Here is a 24501-nt window from a genome sequence, read left to right on the forward strand (position 1 = left end):
CTCCACCGTGAGGTTTCCACAAGCAGAAGTCTACCAGGGATGAAGGGACATAGGCTGCCACCAGGCCTGCAGAGATGAACCCAAAAATCATTAAAGAAAAATCTGGTAAGGATATGAAATACAAGGGCCTCAAATGAAAGCATAATGAACACTTGCAATGATGCTGTTACTTAGTTATCTGTATCACAGCATTTCTCATATGCATTCTAGATGCAGTAGAAGACTTCCTTCCTGTCTTGTATCCTCAAAGAGATAGATTCCTGCTAAGACCTCGCCTTTTGGCCTTCCATCAGGACATATCTAAAGTCCCAGTAGCAAAATAATAGCAGCCTCAAGGCTCCTCTCCATTTTCCCAGTGCAGTACCTCAAACTACAAACATAGCAAAATTCTTTGCCCTTCTGCACCAGCCACTGCAATTTTCTAACACAATAAAAGGTGGACACTTGAAAAAAATCATCATTCCACCTTAATCCATCTTGAGCACTAACTGCAAAAACAAATAAAAAGCTAAGTATCTCAAGAATTACAACTTACACTCTGTTTAATCAGCTACAGCACATGCTAGGATAGCTGCACAAAACCTGTACAAACTGATACACACCAACTACAGTCTCTGGCTTTTTTAGACGGCATCAGTTTCTCTGTTTTCTTTTGTGCCACAGAGTAGGAGAGAATACATTGCTGTTGCTCAAAGCAGAGAAGGGCAAAGGCACATTATTACTGCTTTCCAGAGCAGGCTGGAAGAGAGGACAAAAGATCAGAGCAACATGCAAAGAGTGAACAGAAAACCTTTTCTTCCTACAATCTGATGGCAAAAATAGGTGCTAAGGAATTACTTGGAAAAAAACTTCAGGCAGAAGAAAATATTCTCAGATTTTTCTTATGAAGGTAAAAAAACAGACACAAAAGGGCAAAGCATCTGAGAGGTAAGAAAAAAAATAGGTGTTTATTAGACAAAAAATAAATGCTTAGAAGGTTTGAGGTGACAAGAAGAACTAGATGTGTCTTTAAAATAAGGATTCAAACTGCTATGCAGGTCTGAAGAGCTTCACAGGAGCTTCACTTAAACTCCAAACATGTTTTATCACTGTTGGCCCACACTTCAGACCTCCTTTGGTACTTTACTTAAAATGCATTTGCTTTAAAAAGTAGATATTTAAAACACATTGTCACTTCCAGATTCACCTTCAACATATTCTTCTTCATGCAAAATGAACTCATAGCTGTCATTTCCCAATAGGTATAGCAAGAAGTTACTGAACTATTCAGCATTCAGAAGCTAAAATGGAAAGTTGACTGGTAGAGTCTCTGATGAAAGAGTCAGAGGAACAGACAGCAAATTGCTCACCTATCTCTGGATGTTAATGAGGAGGAAGGAATTCCCTTCCGTCTTCTGCCTGCAGTGATAGTGTAGCCCATCGTTTGCAGGCTTACTAACAGTTAAGTAGTGTTTATTCAGTCTAAACATAGGTGAAGGCAAGTGCTCAATGCTACGAAATGCTAATTGGTAATAACCAAATACTATGAATTTCTAACTCAACACACACATATTTGAAGCAGCAGTGGAATATGAATGGCAGTGTACCAGAATACTGAGAAGGGATTTCAGAAGTAAAACGAAAGCTTTACTAACATTTGTTGATTAGAAACAGACAGAGACCTATCTTCATGGAACAGTCTCTGTTCTCAACGACACCAAGTGAAAAATACTTGACTGGGAAATACAAAGTCAGAATGTTGATAATTTGTCTAGTTTTTCAGATTTCACTCCCCCTTGCTGCCAAAAAAAAAAAAAAAGTATAATCATAACGTCACCGTATAATTTTCTGCTCAGCTCAACTTAATTCAGGAGTATCTCTCAATCCTAAAATTTTTCATCTGCAATATCCTTATTCTAAGATCATCACAAATTTAACACATGAAAACAATTCACTCTCTTCAGCAGAGGCCAAAGCTTGCAAGGAAGAGAAACAACTGAAGGACAATACTGAAATAAACACAAAGGTTAAAGAGAAGTGCAAGTAATCAAAAGAAACCTCTGAGAGGCACTTTTTAGCTTTATAGAAGTTTTGAAAAGAATCCTACAAAAATAACCAAGAACTTCTCACTGCAGGCAAGTAGAACACAACAGCATTTAGATTTCAAAGGAGGACACAGAAAAACAGCAAAAAAGCCTATATATACTTAGGTAAGAGAAGAAAAGGGATACTTTGAGTCAACTATTTAACAGGAAAGGCAGAGATGACAACAGCAAAATTAAATGTCTTTGCTCAAATCTTCATGAGGAAATTAATTGGAAAAATATTTATGGCAATTTTTAACAAGGAGTCAGAAGTGTAGGCTAGAAAAGAAAAATACTCGTTAAATATTTATACAAGTTCAATGCATTTGAGTCAGCAGAACATGACAAAATTGATCTGAATTTCCTGGAATAACTAGCCAAAATGATTACTGAACCATGAAAAATAACTGCAGAGATCTTTTGTAGAAAGGCAAGATCATAGAAGACCAAAGTCAGGCAAATAGGAGGAGAATCTTAGTTGGTTTTGGTCAAACACCTGAAGGTTTCACAATAAAGGTGAGCTATTCAAGCTGCTGTTTATTTGGGCAACGGTTAGTCCTGTTCCCTCCTCCAATACTGTCAACCTGGTTCTGGAGCTTGTTTGACCTCTTACTGAGCCGGTTTTACTGAATCTCCTTTCGGTTCAGTGCACCCAATGAAGTAGCAGCTCATCAAGGGGCCAGACAAGCACAGAGGATATCATCAACAATTAACCCTTCCAGCAGCTGCCAGTCGATAGATCCACCCAGTCACAGTATGAAGTCTCTCACTAGTTTTGAGAAGCAGACAAAAAGACATGAGAACAAGCTATCAATCACCAATAACTGCATTACAGCATTTAAAGCACAATTATTTCTCCTATTCATTTTCTAACGCAGCCTAAATTTGCTGGGCAATCCCAGATTTGAAAATATATTCTTCAGGTGCAGTAACTCCACAAGACAGCAGGAAGTTTGAAATCCCATAGAGCAATACCAACTGTCTTGCCTCTGTGGCAGGCCCAGCCAAAATTTAATCACAGTGCAACGTCTACTACTTTAGCCCTGATCTCAAAGCTAATGAAGCAACAATCAGCCAGTACAGATTTGTTTAGAAGAAAGAATCTGATTTCCTTTTGATAACTGAACTACTTAAGAGGAAGATGATTTATGTTACAGATCATGCTTTCTCCAAGGTTTTTGATACTGTTTTGCCTTAGAGCAAACTAACACAGTCCACAGGAAATCACAAGGTGGCTCAAGCACTTGCAAATGGTGCTCTCAAGCCTTAGCTACCACTGTTTCCAGCCAAACCACAATGGCATTTTCCACACATGATCAGTCGAAATCTGTGCTGCCTCATGACAGATATGATACTTTTCAGCCACAGCTGGGAAAGCAGGAAAGTTGGTTATATACAAGCGGTACACGAGATCGTAATGCGACAACAGAAACAGTCTCTATTGGACATCGACATGCTGACTTGGAGAATTGCATGCTTCTACATACAGGATAGAAGTCTAGTGACAAATATGAAAGGAAATTTGCGTATCAGTCCTCAGAGAAGCATGGGATTATAAAGAAGCACAAGGAGAGCATTCTGCTGTTAAAAAAGATTGCAGAATAACACAAATAACGCATCCAAAACACATCTGCTCTACTCAACACCAGCAGTTTCCCATTTTGCACAACAGATTTCAGGAAAACATTGACATAATTAGACTAAGGTTTCACAGTAGCTTAAGCCAATCTATTTGCTGGCTGTCACGGTCCCACCCTCTGCCTCACATTGGCTTCAGTGCTCAACTGACCAGCGCTTTCTGGCAACACTACATCAGCAGAAAAACCACCATGCCTCGGGGAGGGGGGTGGGGGGGGGTGAGGGGGTGGAAATGGGTTTTGCCTGCTTAGAGCCTTTGTGAGTCACTTCAAGTGCTGATGGGAGCAAGAAAGGCACGCAGTCATAACAGCAGCGGTCAGATAGCTTAAACTGTTACAGAACGGCAGCTCTGTCCTGACAAAAGCAACAAGTACACTGAGGTACAGCAAGCATGACCTACGTGATGAAGCAGAATGAATCAGTTTGCTCAGGCCAGAAGACAGGTAACTAAGACTGAGGACACAGCTACAATCTGCCAATCGGCACAAGATCTGCCTGAAAACGAAGAGCAGTTCGCTAGAGATAGGAAAACAGAACCTGCTCTATTTGTAGCAAAGATGACATCAGGCATTAGGAAAAGCATTTCAACTATAAAGACTGCTGTAGCACCCCACTACCTACAGGGGGTATAATCTCTGAGGACTTAAAGAATCTACTTAAGAGTAGGTGACAGATTTGATAACATTGTGGGTTTCTTTCCTTACTAAACAGAATTTTAGTTACTATCCAAGTCCAGGGAACCATGTACAACACGGGCAAAAACACCATTTACGAATACAGCAAACATACAGTGAGATCTCTGCTAGCAACAGTTAAAAAAGTAGGGTAACTTTCCTAATGCACCAAACATCTTAAACGTCTGATTCACTGTTCTATCTCACAGCAAGTCCTGGAAGAACAAAATAAACAGTGTCTCTCTCTGTCCTAAAGGATTATTTAAGTACCCACACACTTAACCCATCAGTAACATTATAGCTGTTCCCCTGAAAAGCAAAGCATGGATGCACTCGTGCCACCCTCACTAATATTTGGTGAAATATACTAAATTCAGCCACTAACAGACAGCTATTTCAGTGTACAGGGATCATGAGGAACAGCAGATAACGCGTAATTCACAAAATTAAAGACCTCTCAAGGACGAGCTAAATTTATATAGAGAATGGCTTTAGAGATTATAATTGCTGTGTAAGCAGAACTACAGTCTTATCTAATTACAACATCTCAATCACACAAGAAGGAAAGTCAAACACAGTTCAGAGGTTTTTCTGATGCAAAGCTAGCATTACTCTAATACAAAGGTCACAGCACAAGCACAGTCTCCAAGTTCTGAAAGAGGGTTACAGGATGGAAGACTGGCACTTTTTCTAAAGTATTCATTCATTCCTGCTTGCACTTCTTCAAAAGAAGAAGGAAACAAGCAAACCCCTGTATAAAAATTCTGAGAAAATGAAGTATTATACTTATTGCAAACCACGTAGTTTTAATCAAACTTGCCAATATTTAGGAAAAACAATCATTCCTGCCCAAGCAGTTTTACTTTTATCAAGTCATGGTAAATTTGGTCAGAACTTCATGGGAGGCTCAAAAGCGACAGAAATGCCTCCCTAGGAACAAAATCAAAATGATTACGGTATCTGGAGGTTCAAACAAAACCTGTTCAGCTGCTGTCAGCAACATGCTAATACTGCTGCTGGGGGTCAGGAGGTAGAGAGTCCCAGGTGTTTGTTTCCCTTCACATAGAATCCACTCTGTTAAGATATCACAAGTTTTCATGCTACCATAGATTAAAAATAAACTGCGAAAGCACTCAGATAGAAGGTAAATAGAAATTACACAAGTTCTAACCTTCTCCCCTTCCAGCCCCTCTGCCCAGCCTGTTCAGTTACCTAACCCAGCAAAAAAACAACCCACATTTTCTTTACCCGATTAGCAAATTGAACAGGCTTATACGAAGGGAGCTGGTGAGCCCCAGAGCAGTACAAGGTGGCATGTAGAAAACAGGGGAAGGAAGCGTGAACTCCCCATCCTGCTGGCAGCAGTAAGCTATTATACTGTCTCTCATGTAACTTCACCCTCCTTTTAAATGTCTGTTAGCCAATCTGGATCTCCAAACAGCCATTTATGCCCAGAGATGGGAGGCACTACCGCTTTCAGTACGAGTACTGGCTCTGAAGTATTTGCCTGAAACCCTTCCATTACACTCAAAGCTGCTGCAGCAAAGTTTGCCTTTCAGGTGACACATCAGCCTTTATTACTACATACCCTGATGCAAGAATAAAAATTAACTTTTGTCCACGAGTAAAGTTACATGTATTTAAAATTAAAAAACCCTACCTAAGGTATCTTTAAGCTACTCGCCAATTAATCGCTGCGCAGATAAACGCGAGCACAGCGGCTTGCAGCCCGCTAGCGAGCACTACGCGCAGCACTGGTGGCTGGCACCGGTTAACCAACGAGAACCGGCGGGGCTCACCGCCTGCTCCCCCCCCCGCCCCCTTCACCACAGGGACGGCCGCTGCGCCGCGGCCGGCGCCTGGGCTGCAAGTCCCGGGGGGTGATGCCGGCCCCCCTGCCCCGCGGCCCGGCCAGAAGGCGTGGTCCCCGCCGAGCAGAACGGGACACCCCGCCGTGGCCGGCGCGCAGCCGCTGGGGCACGGGGGGCGACGGGAGCCGGGCTGCGAAGGGGCCGAGCGGGGCGCGGCGGGGAAAGCGGCACCGACAGCCCCGCTGCCCGCGGCGGGAAGGGCCAGGGCGCCCGGAGCCCCGCCGCAGCGCTGAGGAGAAGTTGCCGGCGGGGCCGGGGCGCTGACAGCTGCGCACTACCGAAATCCTCCCTCCCGACTCAGGGCCGCGGGGCGGAGGCCGCCCCCATCGCTACCTTGTCGCAGTAGAGCCCCACGAGCTGCTTCATCCGCCAGTGCGGAGCCGAGAAAACATCCACCTCCTCCGGGAAAGGAGCCATGTTCTCCCCATAGAGCCGCGGCGCTAACGGCGGCGCTAACATCCGCACCGCGCATGCGCCGCCCGGAGCGCCCCGCCGCACCGCGCATGCGCGGCTGGCACCGCCCCTTCCCGCGGCGGGCGGGCGGACAGGCGGTGGCGGGCGGGGGGCGGCCGCTGGGCGGCCGCTGGGCGGCCGCTGGGTGGCCGCTGGGTGGCGGAGCCGGGGCCGGGGCCGGGGCTGGGGCGGGGGCCGGGGCCGGGGCTGGGCTGGTTCGGGGCTCCGCGGGTGCTCCGCGGGCAGCATCGACCAGCCCCGGCCCTGTGAAGTGCGTGCGGTGGGGAGAGGGTGACCAGAGCCGCGGGAAGGGCTCCCGGGCTGCTGCCGCTTGGGGCCCACCGGGTAACCCGGCACCTCCGAAGCGCAGCAGGTTTTGTGCCTTGGGAAGAGATTAAACATTGTATTAGGCGTCACAGGAAGTAAAGACAGCTCGTTTCGTGTAAACTAGGGAGGTGAGAGCGCATGGGGAGTAACGAGGGGGTGTGTGTAGGAAGTGGGGAGAGAAATGCCTAAAGGGGGCTTAACAGACATCTGGAGAGGGACTTTTTACAGCGGCCTGTAGTGACAGGATGAAGGGTAATGGCTTTGGGATGAAATAGGGAAGTTCTTCACGGCGAGGGTGGTGAGGCACTGGAACAGGTCCCACAGTAAAGTTGTGGATCATAGAATCAGCTAGGTTGGAAAAGGCCTTTAAGATCATCAAGTCCAACCATTACCCCAGCACTGCCAAGACCACCACTAAACCATGTCACTGATGGTCTTGCCTACACCTTTTTTGAACGCTTCCAGGGACGGTGATTCCACCACTTCCCTAGGAAGCCAATACCTGATCACCCTGTTGGTGAAGAAATTTTTCCTAATCTAAACTTCCCCTGGTTCAGTTTGAGGCTCCATCCCTGGCAGTGTTCAAGGCCAGGTTGGACGAGACTTTGAGCAACCTGGTCTAGTGGAAGGTGTCCCTGCTTATGGAACTAGATGATCTTTATGGTCCTTTCCAACCCAAACCATCCTATGCAGACGTACATGGCCCAAACTGGCTGCAGCAGGGAATCTGTACCCAACTTTTTCTTCATTGGTGCCGAATAAGCAGAGTTTAATGCGTTTGTTTTAACGTCTTAAGATGAGCAGGAACACCAGCCTTTGATACTCATCTGCCCATGCAACATTTCTAAAAAAGCAGGAATACTTAGCAGAATTGAGATTACACCCAGTTTGAAAAAAAAGTGTAACTGTCAGCCAACAAGGCAAAGTGTAGTAAAGCTGTTGACCAGCATGGCAGTGTGTAGTAAGTGTCCCCAAAACATACAGTCAAGCATGTAATAAATGCAGCAGACTTTCTGACTGAAAGCTATTACTGTACAAAATCAACATTGCAGATACTAAATGCACTAAAAGCTCACCAATTTATAGATGTAAGCAATTAATTGTAAACAGATTGAAATATTTCGAGCAAAGGCACACATATGTTGCTAGTCAAGTATTCCTTGATGAACTAATGCTTGGGAATAAAATGTGAAATTGTTGCTGATAAAAGCAGTAGATAGTGAATTGAGAAAGAGAGACCGCACCATGAGGGTTATCTAGATCACACTGTGCACAATAATCTTTTTAGCTCTTTATCTAAGGAAATGAAGCTTAAGCAATTACAGTACTGGGTGTTTCCTTTTCCATTCATCCTTTCCACCTCAAAGGACTTTTGAACATGCTGGCCTACTTAGTCATATTTGCAAATATGTATGAATCTTGGAAGGTTAAATTTGTACAACTTTGGGGAAAAAAAGCGGTTACACATGAGAGAAGAAAAAGGCAAAGCAGAGGTGTTGCACAGCTGGCCAGCCAGTTCAGGGTTGTATTTACTGCCTGGCTAATAAGCGCAGCTCCAGCTTTGGGCTTGTGCGTTTCTTGCACAGAGTGTGTATCATAGCACACTAGGGAGCGACTGGGGCCTTGGGTTACTGCTGTAGGTAGAATTACACACCAAAGACACAAACCTGACAGAAATAATGTTTGATGAGGTTCGTTGCTTACAGAGGAGCTTGTCAATATGAGCAGTTCCAAGGTCTTATTTCTAGGCCAAAAGCATGAAGTCATGCAGAATTGGGGTTATTCTGCCAGCAATTCATGCCTGAGTAGTAATAGAGGATTAACATTCACACCTGTTGCACCTTCCTCTGCTGGAAGTTACCACTCCCATCTAGTAGAAATAACAAGAGAGAACATGTCTGTTCCTCAACTTCCAGGGGTGCAGAAGATAAACATATGCTGAATTTCATGGTTGTTTGAGTTAATATTCAGTTTGTGAACTAGAATATTTCCAGAGCAGATATGCTGCCAATTTTGCTGACTCTCCTTCATGGGCAATAACCTTTTCTAGGAGAGAGGGGTAGGGAGTGAGGGACAGTGATCTGCATCCAGCATGAATTGCCAGAGCTTGGGAGGCAAGATGGGACAGCCAGTCTGTATCAGTAAAGTACAATACTATAAGACAAATTGCCTGATAATGGGATTAAAATACTGACATTTTCATGGACAAGTTTAAGGGGAGACTTGGTCATTTTCTGCAAGAATTTACATGGTCAGAATATTTCTGAGGGTAGATGATTAATGTAACAGACAAAGATACCACAAGATCCAATGACTACAAGCTAAAGGTAGACAAGTTCAGGTCAGACCAAAGGTTTGATGCTCAAGGCTATCAAACCATTACACAATTTCCCTGGAGGTGTGTTAGTTTAGCCATCACATGAAGAATTTAAATCAAAACTAAGAACACATTAAAAATGGCTGTACTGAATCAAATCAGAGGCTCTTCTAGACTGATGCGGTGTTTCTAGAAGTGGCCACTGAGGAAAGGGAGCTCGATGGGGTGAGATGGAGATCCCAGCAGTTGTTGGACTCCTTTCCATTCCCCCTAGGATGTTATGTCAGGTCATCTCTTTTTTGGAGAACACCGCTGAGCAGCACCCACATCTTTCTGAAGCTGAAGAGTCCTCACCTGGTGTGTCCGTGGAGAAAAGCTAATACAAAACTTGGTATCCATCTTTATGTCTTTTCAATTTATACCATATAATTTAAGCATAAGTTTTAGTCTTGATGACAACTTGGTGACAATTTCTGCCCTGTTCTATACAGAAGATCCCATCAGTGATGCCTCTGGTTTCTTTTAGCCCAGAAATTACTGAACAAAATTTGGTTGCAGCAAAGTTGATAATAAAAACATTGACTTCTGTCGATTATTGCACTCTCTAATCCTGAATCCGAAGCAGTAACTTGAAACTGTTTGACTAACATGCTGGTGCCCTGCCAGCATGGCCATGTTTTAGAGAGGTTAGGAAAAGAAGTGGGGAGAAAAAGCATCAGAGAAGTAACCAAAGTACAGCATTTACCATGTCTCTCCACCATATCAAGCACAACATAGCACACCCTTTTCCGGGTAAATCTATCTTTCCTGAAGACTCCGCTGCAGTTAATAAACCTACTGGTTATCTTTGTATTACATTTATGGGAGAAACCCATCATCAGCAATTTACTCAGTGATGAGCAAGATTTTGCCTTCAGCAGAATCCATCAGCTGAGTACCAGTGCATCAATGTAAGCATGACACTGTATAAATAAGTACATGAATAATAAAGATGTATATATTCACAGAGGCACGGAGGCCGTTTAATAGAAAGACAAAAGGAACCAGCATGTTCCTCAGAAATGTGAGTCCATGGACAAATTAAGGTTGAAAAAATACATTTTATTTTTTTTTTTTTTAAAAAGGGAGAAAAGTAGTGTGGCTGTATTTGCAGCAGTGTATACCACAGGGTATTTACACTGAAAATTAGATTAACTGATGCCATTTGATGATTTAACAAGGCAGTTAGGAAAAAGAAGCTGGAGGGAGAATAACAGTAACCAGAAGTTGAAGAGATTTCTTCAGCGTACAGGAAGCATGGCAACCCTTTTAGTTCTCGTTATGGTTGATTCTGCCTGCAAGGTGGTTTTGTTCATGAAGAAGACCTTAAAACACATCACACCAAAATGTTGCTGTCAGTATACAGAGGAGAGGTGGAAAATGAGCTGACAAATGTTACCCCTATTGTATGATAGAAGATCACCTGAGAATTTGGGTATTTATGCAATCGTTGCTTTATCTGTGTCTTTTTTGTTGTTGTTCTTGATACATATTTCGGCATTTTTTCAACCATTAGAGAAATATATGCAAAATGTATAGCCCCTCTGAAATGAAAATAAACTGTTTTAAATCATGTTGCTCTCAAGCACTTATGATGTTTGAGAAAGGCGTAGCATGGCAATGAGTATTGAGCAAACCTAAGGTGTCGTAAGTACTGAAGTGGCAAGAGGATTTTTCTTCCTTTACTGAAATAAATGTAATTCTTCTCAGTTATCAGCAGGTGGCAATATCATGACCTTAAAAGTCTCGTTTTTCTAAGTGGGGAACAGTTAGACTTGAGGAAGTGATGTATCCCTGTGCTGCAATCGTTCCAGGAAACAGTTATATGACAGTCCCAGCAAGGTTCAGATTTCCATCTAGCTTCGTCTTTTGTGTAAAGAGCTATAGCCAGTATTGAAAATATTAAACGTTAAGCCTGCAGGTTTCCATGTAAATTGTATTATTTAACTCTCCTTTTTTTTTCTTTTTTTAAAAAAAAGAACTTCATTTCTCAAGAACTCATGATGAAGAGCCTTTTTTGGTCTCTCTTACTTGTCTCTGTTCTGTTTATGAACAGCTTCTCAGAAGTACAGAGAAGCAAATGGAAAGGTGAAGGTACAACACAAAACCTGGAAAGTATTGTCATTGGAAGATGCTATGACTATATTAGAATTGTGAATCCTGCTGTTGGGTAAGTTTTCCTTGTTTCTGTATTATTTTTTATGTTCTGGTTGTTAATCAGAAGCCTCATGTTTCACTCCTAGCCATGAACGTGATCCTCTTGAAGCCAACATGAATGTAACTATCTGGAAACAAAAAATGAACTTTGACAGATGCCATATTAATAGAAGTAGTGTAATTAAAGTAAGATTTTTAATCTTTCAATTTTTTATTTCACATTTCTTACCCCTCTACTGTCACAGTGTTCTGTAAGGAGAACACACAGAAACAATGAGGATCGTATTTCTTAAGTACCAAATCTGGCAGCACTCCTGGGAAGACCAGCTTTACTTTGCATGCCTTGTATGTCAGTCAGGTCATGTAAGAAGGAAGCACCACGCTTTATAGCTATCCTGCAGTACTGAAAGAGACTACTTAGCTCATCCACCTCAAAAATCATGCAGTAATCAACTGCTGAAATATGATTACACATGAGCTTTCATTGTCTGTGTTAATTACACAGAACTGGAGATAAGTGACACACTTTGCTAAAATGACCACTTTTTCTGTCTTTCCTTAACATTGTTTGGCCTTTGATAAAAAGGAGAATATTAATAAGGACAGTCTTCTGGAGTTCAGTTCTTTTTTCTGCTGCTTAATTTTATCCTGATAGTTTGAAGAGGTATTTGCAGAGGTGGCCTGGGTGGGTTCCTCCAGCATTCAAGCATGGTCTTAAACTGGATTAGATTATGTTGCTTAATATCAGCAAATATCACCTCCTTCCCCCAGTCTCCCATTTTCAGTTCCTGCTGCAAAAGAGGAAGATAAAGGACTGAAGGCAGGTTAATGGCTTTTAAAAAAGGCAAACCAGCATGTTTCTTCCTAATAACACTGTTATCAGAAGCATTTTGGTTCAGTTCCCCATGAAAGAATAAGTCATCCTAATGCAAATAACACGGTACTAAAATTTCAGTTGAAGAATTAGAGTTTGGCAATTTTATAAACACATTACAGTGAAAGGTGCCAGTAAACTTCAACTATAGAGTTCCACACACCTACAATATAATATATGATATAACCTATGAAAACGTAGATCAGTTAACAGTTGCATAAGTATATGAAGTCTGGTCTGCAGCAGGCTTTAGATAGGTGGAGTTCCTGTTGGAGTTAACAGATGTCACTTCATTTATATGTGAAGCAGGACATGACTAATAATACAAATACATTAAAGAAGCAACATAGGGATTGTTATTCTGGAAATGTTAAGTTTATCATTAACTGATTTTGGCTTTTAGAAATGTAAATACACTGTTCTTAAAAAGTATTTCTATATGTCTTATGTTTATGACTGTTTTATGGTCTAATTAATTCCTGTGACATTTTCACGGTATAACTTTAAAATTGAGAAGTCTGAACACATTCATCAAAATATTCTTTCTCAGAATAGCCTGAAGCCAGGCTGCACATTAGGACTGTTTTCCTGAAGTAAGACCCAAAATAGCATTATAAAAAGAAGAGCTGCACAATTAGTTTCATATGATGTGTTCTTTTCTCTTTCCCTTAGGTCTATAAGCAAATAGTGTGATCTAAACAAAATGGTAATTTCTTATTGCACAGGTGCAAAACAGATATTCTAATTATTTATAATCGTTTTTATTCATTGTTTGTTTCTTAATTACCCCCAGGCTAGCTGTTACAGAGGCATAGCCACCTGGGTAGGTTTTGCTTCTGAATTTATGGGCAAATAGAATAATTTTTTAAAAATCCTTTGCTAACAGAAGAGAAGCTAGCCTAGCATGCCTTTATGCTGCAGCATAATTAAAACATAAAGTTGTCTATAGAAGCTTAAGAAAAACTTTCCCTTATCTTAAAGCAGAACATGAAAAATGGCAATTAAGAGAGGCATTTTACAAAATGTTACAGTCATGTAGAAGTGAGGGATTTGAATGAAAATCTAATTTCTTATAGGAGTATGTTAAGTGACACAACTGTTCCTGTAGTGCACTTCCCCCATATTTCTTTATTTGCAGTAAATAATGGGAGTTCTGAAAACATTTTTTTTTTTGACTGACTAGTATGAAATAAATCTAATATGACTTATTAGTGTCTATTAAGATTGGAAGGTATTGTCCTGAACTACAGTCCTTCCCCACCCTGTAGTTTCAAAAAGTATTTTTGCCAGCTAAGAAATTTTGAGCAACAGAGCAGAATAATCCTTTTGGTGTACAAGCTGTTCAAACCTGGATGAGAAGACATGAAGAAAAAAAAATGCAATATGTGAATTAACCAGAAAATTACTGACAGATTCAATTGTCAGGAAAGATGTTAACAGTTCAGTTGATCATAATTGACAAGTACTGGCACGAATAGGGAGTGCTTACAGTAGACAGCTCTTTAGCAGAATGAGACATATACAATTATCAGAAGCTAAAGTTTAACAGCTTGAAATCAGAAATAGGGTGCAAATCCTTTTATCAAGCAAAGCTATTTAAACATTGGAACTACTGATCAAGGATCGTATTGCATCACTGAAGGTTTTCAGATCAAGAGCCCATATTTGCTTATGATGTTTTGGAGTTTTTTATATAGTTGTTGGAAGCATGACTAGGGATTACTGTAAGAGAATCTGTGGTCTGTTTCCTGCATGGGAGCTGCTTAGTTCATCACAAGGGGTCCTTTGAAGTATCTGTGACATTCAGCATCACAAAGCAGCTCCCTAAAGAATGTCACCAGGAGAAGCGCCAGCAGAAACCCTGCTGTCTATGGATGACATTAAATGAGCAAAACACTTAATGGCAAGGTTTGGTTTACTTACCAGGACTACTGTTCAAGCTAGAGCTTTGCAATTACGGCTGTTCATGTTAGGAATGCTGTATGCACTTAATATACATTATTCTGTTCTGCAGAGTGTTCCCAGCGTAGACATTGTCACAGCATATGTGGGGAAGCTACTATGGTAAAGTGGTGAAAGTAGCAATTCTCTTTAATTACTCCAGGCAGGCTCAGAGCTGTGTCACATGAGATCCAGCAAATCCAGAGAGATACGCTTCCTAGATGGCCTGGCCTGGCCTTCCGCAGATTATTGTCCCCAGGGCAGAGCTGGCAGAAGGGAATTGTCGAAGTGCACAGCCTAGCGTCTTATTTCAGGCCTCCCTTCACAATGTTGAATCCTAACAATATTCTTGTAGGTACTGCACAGTGACAGTACATGTCCCACAAGGTCACTGTACTCCTTCCAGCAAGGTAAAGCTGCATAATCTTAGGGCCTATATGCACAGAAAGCATCTCTCTGTCAAAAACATTATTCTACTATAAAAACTTTTCAGTAACTCCTCCTGCATTTGAATCTGACATTTTAAGAGTAATTTTACATTCCCATAGATTTGCACATTTAGCTACGCTTTAATTGAAATGGCATTTTCAATCTGGAAAATTTCAAAGAAAGCTGTTTTCTTTAGTATTTCTACAATGGTGGATAACAAGCTATTGTGCAGAGTGTACCTGCTAAGATTTTTGTTGAATTTCTATGTATATCTAATTCCACACTGTCAGTCCTAGTATTTTCATTGCTATTTCTTCATCATCTGCTGCTGTTAGGAGTCAGAATAAGATAAAATGTATATGCTCTTCCTGGATTGCAAGTTTTCTGCCACCCTGACTTCAATTTTCTGTCTTAAGCTTGTAGCGGTTTTAATTTGGGAATTTGAAGAATTTGGAAACAAATAACTTTCTTGCTCTGCTTTGAGAGAACAACTCTCCTATTTGTTTGTTTCGATGATTACAGGGAGAAAAATTGTTCAGAGATATGGGAAGCATTTAAAAATGCATTTGTTAACAAGGATCCTTGCAGCATTCTACCTGAGGACTATGAATTATTTATCAACCTGTCATTGCACACAATTCCACCTAACAAGGTAATGATTATTAATGTTATGTTAACAGTCCTGTGACATCCAGCAAATTTTCCACGACATGGTTCAAAATTGACCAAGAGTCGTTATGTGGCTGACTCATGATTCATTATTTTTGGCCTGTCTGTAGTTTACAAACAAGGCTCTGGCTTGATGGCATTTTTCAATGTGTTTGGCTACATTTATTTTATGCGGTAACTTCTCAGAAACTTCTCTATCTTTTTACAAAGATCCCCTATTTTTCCTGCTGTACTGGGAGCTCTGTCGTAGTTCCTGAACCTCCACTTCTACTTTTCCTCAAGTTAGGTGCTCTGCCTGCACCTGCTCTGCCTGCTGTTGGCCTTTGCTTCCACTCCCCACAGCCAAGTATCAGGGTAATGACATGTTAAACATTGACATGTTAAACAAACATAAGCAGAAACAGGATGAGACGCCGTTATATGCTAAGAAACAATAAGGGTTTGATGTGCTGGCAATTGCAGAGAACTGTGAAAGTGCAAAAACCACAGCTCTTCACACCGTCAGAATGTGTGCTTTGGCCTTCTCTAAAGTTGTGCTTTAAAGCAGTTTTTCCTCTGGCACAGTTATTCCTTATGTCTAAATGATACAAGCGAAACCAACAAATACTGCTGTCAACATAGCTTAATTCATGAAAGAGTTCTACAAACACAGAAATAACAGCTAGATGCATGATTTTGTTCACACCATAAGCCAACATAGCAGTGTGAGAGTGTTCTGGTAAAATATATCTGGCTTATAAATATCCAACTTCCCTTTTTTCTCCCTTTTCCTAAATCTGTCTGCAGAGGAAGGCAAAGCTAGGCCTAGCTATACATAATATAAGTCTATATCCATTCGTATCATGGTGTAAATGCTCCTCAAGCCTCTAGTGATCAGAATTTACATCACTGTAAAAAAAACCAAACTAAACCAAAAAAGAACCAAACAACTTTGTTCCACTGAAGATATAGCTAACATTTTCAGGTTATTAGCTTGATTTTGAACGAAGTATCAAAACATGTTTAAAACTGTTTTTAGCACCCCGTCATCTCAGTGTGTCCATGCCCAAGTGATGTTCATTTGTTCATTTCTTCTTTTTTTTTCTCCCCCCATTTTTTTATACAGTCTCTCTTCTGGGAAAATAATCATCTGCTAGTCAACAGCTTTGCTGGCAGGGGCCGTCGCTACATGTCTCTGGCTGATACTCTGTTTGGCTTCTGTGGAGATTTTCTAAACTGGTGTGGGCAGGCAAACAGCATTGGTAAGACAATGTGTACTATATTAAACATCTGTGTTTAAAACCATATTGGAGAACAACTGCTGTGTTCTGGAGGACCTAGTTTTGCTCTTACCCCGTGAAAAATCAGAGGTAGCTTCACTGTCTCATTCTCTTCTGTTTTGTGTGAATATGCAAGTGGTCAGTGAAATCTAAACAGTGCGGCACAGGAGATAAACCTCCTCCTCAATCCTATGAATGCAGAGCTCTCTGCATCCCAGTTACAGAGTTATAGCTGTTTCAGCCAAATTATTGAATCCACAGAATGTCACTGTTTATGTAAAGTGCACAGGTTGGAAAATGATAGAAAAAAGTACAACTGTCAGCTTTCAGTGTTGTGTCAGACCATCTTGTATGTTCAGTAAGTAATGCACAAATATATTTCATTGCTTTCTAATGTCACTTTTTACAGTCCTAATCATCTCTCTAATAGCACAAATCACATGCCTTCTTACAGAACTGGACTATGAATCCTGCCCTACCACGGAGGAATGTGAAAACAACGCAGTGGAATCTTTCTGGAGGATGGCCTCAATCACTGTAAATAATTCATTCGTGCTGACTTCATACATTACTGAGTGTGTCCTGGGTGGTTCAGGGAAACATCACTGGATCAAACCAGGTTTAAGTTTGTAACTGTGTTAGATTAGTTCCTCTGACACAAATACACTGGTTTACACAGGGTGCAGTGTTTTACCAAGAGGAACCTAACTTTCACCTTAGCTAGATAATGTGTTAAAATTCTGTTAGCTTCGTTAGTATATATTAAGCATAATTCACAGATCAAACCCAACACAGAGTGCCAAAAAGCTTTCTTCCTATGCTGAAGAAACTATTTATAGGTGTGAGAAAACAGTTTTAGAAGATGTATTGATTTAATGCACTGGCTATTTAGTTCTTATCCTCTCTACTGCAATGACCTGCTAGGGTGCTAGTTTAGTATTATTTTCACAATTCTGATATGTCTTCCTGGTAAAACTCTTTCTTTGGTCATTGTTGCTTGCAATACAATACCAAGTCATGTAACAAATCTGTAAGTTCTAAAAAAAACCCTGTTATCTATTGCAGTATGCACAGCACAGTTCTGGGGTGATACATGTCTTGTTGAATGGTTCTGCAGTTGGAGGAGCTTATCCAGAACCAGGGTAAGAAAACTGACTGATTTATGTGTAAATGGTCTGATGCCTGCAAAAGAAGGGTCAATCAGTTGTTTGGATTTTCTGCTGCATGGGAAGGTAGCTAAAAGAACCTGTTGCATCAAAGTCTGCTGAGTTGTGGGGACAACTGTTAATTGTCTCCATATGTAGGAATTAATGTGAAATGGATAGAAACAATCCTTTGGACTCCTGCATTTTACAAACTGCTGTGACAAGCAGGATAAATGCTCTTTGAAAGCAGCCTTTAAGTAAGCCCACATACTGTGGCAAAATGTGTATGTTTTCAAAAAGATGAGCATTACAAAATTTCTATTCAGGGACATCTCCAAGGAGAGGACATCATTACAAGGAGTGTAGCCTCTGACAGGCCTAAGAACAAACTTGGTAAGTTCTATAAGGAAAATGCTTTTTCCTGCTATTTCTTCAAGACCAAAAGAGGAGGTAGAAGAAAGATTTGGTTTAAGAAAGCAAAAAAGCTTATTGAGAAGAATAATAGCAAGGATTAGTTTCCTATTCTCCTTATTCCCTATATATTAAGGACAGATGTTTTTCCCTGATTTACAAGTGTAGCACTATGCGCGAGTTCATCTAAGCTTATATTTAAAACTTACTGTAAAAGTACACCCTTGAGAACTTTTACTGAATATGTGGCTATAATGACTTCCCAGCTTTGATGAAAAATACATCTTTCCTTACCTTGAGTCCTGTCCAAGGCAGACCAAAAAAACATATTTTAAAGACCCATAGAACAGATCCTCCTCCTGTGTGTCACCGTGGACTAAAAGTGATCATTGAAAAGTTAATTTTATCTCCATATAGGAGAGAAGCAAGAACCATCTGTTCCAAGACACCTACTACCTACTTACCTCCATCCCCCAAAGGTCCATCTCTGTACACAGCTTTCAACTAATCAGGAAGACATATGATCCTCTTGGGTTGGTCAGGTTGTCAGCTGGGATCGAGTCTTCTGCAGATGATAATAGCTGGCAGCAAATCAGGGCCAAGAGTCCGGTATAGCTTCCTTATTTCAGAAACAGACTCACTTTTTTCTGTTAATTTACAGATTCTTTATTTAAGAACATACATAAATTAATTCCACCAGTTCCCTGAGTTGCCTGTCTGGAGGTACTGTGACCAGTGAAATCACCACTGGAACACAGCCTGCCAAGAAAAAGACAAGCCAGTTACTCCATCTGTTTTCTTTGCTGTGTATCTTCTGGTCTATTCATGATTGAACTTCTTTGAGAGATCTTATTTGAAAGAGGCTTGGAGTTGAATAATTAATATCAGAAGGTAATCTGAAAGATTTGTCTTCCTAAACATCTCTTGGATGTTTTCAAGCATTTCAAAGCCACTCCCGAAGTTTAGCCTGTATTAGTTTGTGCACTTAAATCATCATTAAGTCACCTCTTACCATTTCAGTTAAGATTTATTTCTCGCTTCACTGCAAAATAACTTTGCTCATGTAGTTGGCAGACTTCTTTAATTTTATTAGCCATTTCAAAAATAGGTGTTCTGAAGTCAGTTGTACATTGTTCCTCCACAGTTTCTGACTCTAGATAAAGATTCATTTATACTTTGGAGGAAGCTGCATTTTTGCTGGCAATATCATACGCGTGAATGAGCAAGTGAGTTAAAATAATTGAAATCTTTATCTCTGGTTATATTTTCACTATGTGTTTAAGACAGGCTTGGGCACCCTGAACAGACAGGCAAATCTGCTGTTGCTGCTACTGGTCTCTAGTTAGCCATACTTGTCCAGAGAGGGCAACTATTGGTATCTGCCTCCTCACGTTCCGCTTCTCCAGAAGGTTAAACTTTCTAACTCTATGAACAGGTCTCAGCTAGCTGTCATCAGATACTGACAACCACCACATGTCTTGTGCTTCCATGCCAGAGCACCAGTAGTTTGCCTGCAGGCACCAGGAGGGTAAAGCTGTGATCACATTGCCACTGCTGGTCTAATCCAGGAGGTGAAAACTAACAGTCCCTTCTAGTCTGGGGGGTATTAGGGCATGAAAGTGGCTAAGAGACACTGCAGCCCAGATGTAGACATTTAAGAAGACCCATAATGGGCAAATGAGAGCACACACCTAGGCTCAGACTTGGACCAAGCATTCAGTGCAGACACAGACCTTATAAGCTTTCTGATGAATAATAAACAATAAAAAAAAAAAAAGAGCAATTAAAAGGTTGGAAATCATTACAGTACATCTTGCTGGAAGGGCTAGAAATCTGTGGCTTTGAAATGCCTGCATCTCACAAAAAGTTCAGTTTACAGATACTAAAATAATCCTTTAGATTTGGCATCTTTAGTTACCAGGAAGAAGTTCTTTACTGTGGGAGCGCTGAGACACTGGCACAGGTTGCCCAGAGAAGCTGCGGCTGCCCCATCCACGGAAGTGTTCAAGGTCAGGTTGGATGGGGCTTGGAGCAGCCTGGTCTAGTGGAAGGTGTCCCTGCCTGTGGCAGGGGTTTGGAACTAGATGAGCTTTAAGGTCCCTTCCAACCCAAACCATTCTATGATTCTATGATTTAGTTGCCACTTTATTATCTTGTTTTAATTGTTACTTAAATACCTACACAAAGCAATAAAGTGGAAGATTCCCTAAGCTAGGGATAGACATGTCTAGAAGTTTCTCCTTTATGGTCTTATGTATCCTAGACAAATATACTTCATGTTAGTGTTGCTGTGATTTTGTATCTTGAAATTTATTTCTCTTGTAGCAAAAATTGTGTCTTCTACTGGGTTCAGCAGTAGCACTCATTTTTCTTCTTCTTAGTAGCTGGTGCAGTGCTACGTTTTCGGCTTTAGTCTGAGAACAACGCTGATAACACACCAATGTTCTTAGTTGTTGCTAAGTAATGCTTACTCTGATCAAGGACTTTTCAGTCTCTTGCTGTGCCAGTGAGGAGGGGCACGGGAAGCTGGAAGGAAGCAGAGACAGGACACCTGACCCAAACTAGCCAAAGGGGTATTCCATACCACAGCACGTCATGCCCAGTATATAAACCGGGGGGAGTTACCCGAAAGGCCCAGATCACTGCTCAGGTCAGGCTGGGTATTGGTTGGCTGGTGGTAAGCAATTGTATTGTGCATCACTTGTGTTTATTGTTTTGTTTTCCTTTTCCCCTTTTAGTTTTATTTTCTCTTCGCTTGTTATTTCCCTTATTATTACTATTATTGGTGGTAGCAGTAGTGGTTTGTATTATACCTTAGTTACTGGACTGTTTTTATCTCAACCCATGGGATTCCCACTGTCGTGGTTTAAGCCCAGCTGGTGACTCAGAACCACACAGCCACTCAATCACTGCCCTCCGTCTTCTCCCCTCTCCCGGAGGGATGTGGAGGAGAATCAAAAGAATGTAACTCCCACGGGCTGAGATAAGAGCAGTCCAGTGACTAAGGTATAATACAAAACCACTACTGCTACCACCAATCATAGTAAAAATAAGGGAAATAACAAGGGGAGAGGATACAATTGCTCACCACCCGCCGGTCGATATCCAGCCTGACCCGAGCAGTGATCTGGGCCTTCTGGGTAACTCCCCCCAGTTTATATACTGGGCATGTTGTGCTGTGGCACGGAATACCCCTTTGGCTAGTTTGGGTCAGGTGTCCTGTCCTGCTTCCTCCCAGCTTTCCATGCCCCTCCTCACTGGCAGAGCATGAGACTGAAAAGTCCTTGATCAGGGTAAACATTACTTAGCAACAACTAAAACATCAGTGTGTTATCAGCGTTGTGCCCAGACTAAAGTCGAAAACGTAGCACTGCAGCAGCTACTAAGAAGGAGAAAAATGACTGCTACAGCTGAACCCAGGACATGTCTAAAAGCAATAACTACAAGAGTGACCTTTGTATTTTTTTACTAATTATCAAATGTTCTTTGTTTTGTTTTGTTTTTGCATTTTTAAAAGTTCCCTTCATTCTGGTTCACCTCTTAAATTGTAACTTTTTTTCAGCTGAGCCCTTCTAAGATGAAGAATGTGAAAACAAATCTTCTGATTAAATGCCTTTGACCTTTGAGGGCATTGAGAATGTGAATCAGATTTTTTCTACTCTGTGTTGAGTCTGATTGTAATCATAAGATGTAAATGTAATTGAGCAAGCCCATGTCCTACAGCAGGATCAAAGGCTTCATTAATGCAAAGGGGAAAAGGTTATTTATTTTTCTTGTTCTTTATAGTTCTAAAAATTTGTTTCTTGAATTAGTTTTTTTGCAGATTATGAAATACCTAATCTACAGAAAGACAAAATCTCACAAATTGCCATCTGGGTTGTGGATGATATTGAAGGACCAGATACGTAAGTTACATCACGTGTAAAAATTAATTTCTCCTTTTTGGACCTGTATTTAAAAATTCACCTTAGCTTTCTGTTTAGTTATATTTGCATAGCAGTTGCAAAAGGATGGGGGGTAATGGTTTTAACCTAAAAGAGGAGAGATTCAGGCTGGATGTGAGGAAAAAATTCTTTACAATAAAGGTGGTAAAATAATGGAACAGGTTGCCCAGAGAGGCGGTGGATGCGCCATCCCTGGAGACATTCAAGGCCAGGCTGGATGTGGTTCTGGGCAACCTGATCTGGTTGAAGATATCCCTACTCATTGCCTGGGTTGGACTGGATGAATTTTGAAGGTCCCTTGTAGCCCAAACTGTTCTACAATTCTGTGATTCTATTGTTATTTTGTTGGTCCCTATATGATTTCCTTAGTCATGAGTATTTACAGACCATTGGGTAAGTAGCCTTAATACTTCATGTTGGTGCAAATTTTAGAAATCTCAGTAGGTTCTGTATTATGCTAAACTTTCTTTCGGTAATGGACCACAAATTAAAAAAATCATTGCTAGACACAGAAGCTGCATTTAGGATTGTTTCTGGGTTGTTTTTTTTTTCTTTCTCCTTGTTTTTTTCTGTTCTGTATGCAAGAAAGAGAGCAATCACCTAACAACAAGAATAATTCTAATTTATTATAAGCAGCTTATTCTGTAAAGACAGCTGGCATCGACTTCAGCATCACCTAAATAGCTGCCAAAGAATATTACAAATGAAACACTCATTATTATTTTACAAAAGTAACTAGCTCTTTTTCTGTTTGTCTAGTGAAATATTAGATGTGGGAATATTGATTAATAGAATCTGCAAGTGCTACACTGGCTGAAGCCAATCTTCCAGTATCTGCAAACTGAGTATTAAATATTAAATGACTGTAAGCAAATGAAGCGTTATAAATAGCATTGTACACCAGTTTTCTGTAGGTGTTAAGGAATACAGAAGAGCCAAAATAATGGGGATTTACTTTACTAATTGCATCAGGTTCAGTGAAAGGAAATACAATAATATTAAAATCCTTTCTCACAGAGATTCCTGTGGAACTCATACTGTAGAGAAACTAGAAAACAGATTGAGAACCCTTGGTTATGATGTCACCTGCACTGACAATTACAAGTAAGTGAAATTCCTTCATTACTATGGTGTATTTGCAGAAGCATCTCATCTATTCTAAATGGTTTCTTACCTTTTTAAATGCAATTAATCTTGTGTCTTCAGTAAGAGACTGATACATTGGAGGGGTGATGTCACATTTTTCAGACTTGGCATTTTTCAGCCGTGAATTGAGCAAAACACTACACCATATTGTATAATAGTATAATTACTTACCCAATGTCAGACACAGAAGATGGCCTCATGTATTCCACTTCATTATAAAGTCTGTATTTGGATTGAAAATCTAAACAGTTAAAAACACTATTGAATGTCTGCAGGAGCCTTGGGCGACATGGTTTAGTGCGAGGTGTCCCTGCCCATGGCAGGGCGGTTGGAACTAGATGATCTTAAGGTCCTTTCCAACCCTTACTATTCTATGATTCTGTGATTCTATGGTTACTAGTTATTCACAGTAGTATTCACAGTAGTATTCACAGCTCTAGTTATTCACAGTAGATTGTAAAATAAATATAATGGAAGGGAAGCTTTATACATGATAATACTGTTGATTTTGTTTCAGGGTGGGTTTTTTTTTTCATTTGTTTTCCTCTGTTTTCTGCCTGAAAGATGCTAAATAAAATCATATATTCACAGGTCTGTAATGTTCTTACTCTGTGTGGATTATCCTGATGATTCTAAGTGTACCCTTTCATCGTAAGTAAAAGAAGTTCAATACATCCTCAGTGTCATTACAACCAAATAATGCAGAAGCCAACAGTTCAACAGATTCCACCTCTACCATCTATTATATATCACCTATATGCAATGTGCAGTATTCTTGAATTTATTACTTACTGTGTGTTGAGTGAGCAGTTTCTATCTACAAATCGTGCACAATTGTGAGCACCTGCTATTCAAAACTGGGTGTAAATCAGTTCTCATCGATTGCACAGTCACACTGTGTATCACTGGTGGTATGAATGAAGTTTGTACATACCAGTGTTTAGATGCAAAATCTATTACAAATTTGAAATTGCTTTCATTGATATTCTTCCATGAATAATGAAATTGTAGGTCAAATGGCAACAGATCTAAAGGACATTTCTCCGGCTACTAGAACTTGCAATTCTAAATTTTGAGGAAGTTTTTTTAATCTTCCATTTTTTGTGCAAACCCAGTTTTTGTATTTTAAGGTCTTTACCTTGGG

General features: G+C 40.7%; 2 protein-coding genes across 7 annotated transcripts in view; one reads left to right on the top strand and one right to left on the bottom strand.

Moving 5' to 3' along the window:
* FBXL5 (F-box and leucine rich repeat protein 5) overlaps positions 1-6735 on the bottom strand; it is a 32918-nt gene extending 26183 nt beyond the window's left edge. For both annotated transcript variants that reach the window (XM_030491776.1, XM_030491775.1), the window contains exon 1: positions 6580-6735. In XM_030491776.1, the coding sequence (XP_030347636.1) occupies positions 6580-6705 (126 nt within the window). In that variant the 5' untranslated portion in view covers positions 6706-6735. The remainder of the gene's footprint in view (positions 1-6579) is intronic.
* Positions 6736-11191: 4456 nt separating this feature from the next.
* Positions 11192-24501, top strand: part of BST1 (bone marrow stromal cell antigen 1) — a 30381-nt gene continuing 17071 nt past the window's right edge. For 2 of the 5 annotated variants that reach the window (XM_030492514.1, XM_030492515.1), the window contains exons 1-8: positions 11192-11552; positions 15306-15435; positions 16558-16693; positions 17166-17248; positions 17777-17853; positions 22080-22172; positions 23229-23315; positions 23949-24008. In XM_030492514.1, the coding sequence (XP_030348374.1) occupies positions 11383-11552; positions 15306-15435; positions 16558-16693; positions 17166-17248; positions 17777-17853; positions 22080-22172; positions 23229-23315; positions 23949-24008 (836 nt within the window). In that variant the 5' untranslated portion in view covers positions 11192-11382. The remainder of the gene's footprint in view (positions 11553-15305; positions 15436-16557; positions 16694-17165; positions 17249-17776; positions 17854-22079; positions 22173-23228; positions 23316-23948; positions 24009-24501) is intronic. The other 3 variants (XM_030492518.1, XM_030492517.1, XM_030492516.1) reach the window with 2 other exon arrangements.

The sequence above is a fragment of the Strigops habroptila genome, chromosome 7 (assembly GCF_004027225.2).
Source record: "Strigops habroptila isolate Jane chromosome 7, bStrHab1.2.pri, whole genome shotgun sequence".
Classification (NCBI taxonomy): domain Eukaryota; kingdom Metazoa; phylum Chordata; class Aves; order Psittaciformes; family Psittacidae; genus Strigops; species Strigops habroptila.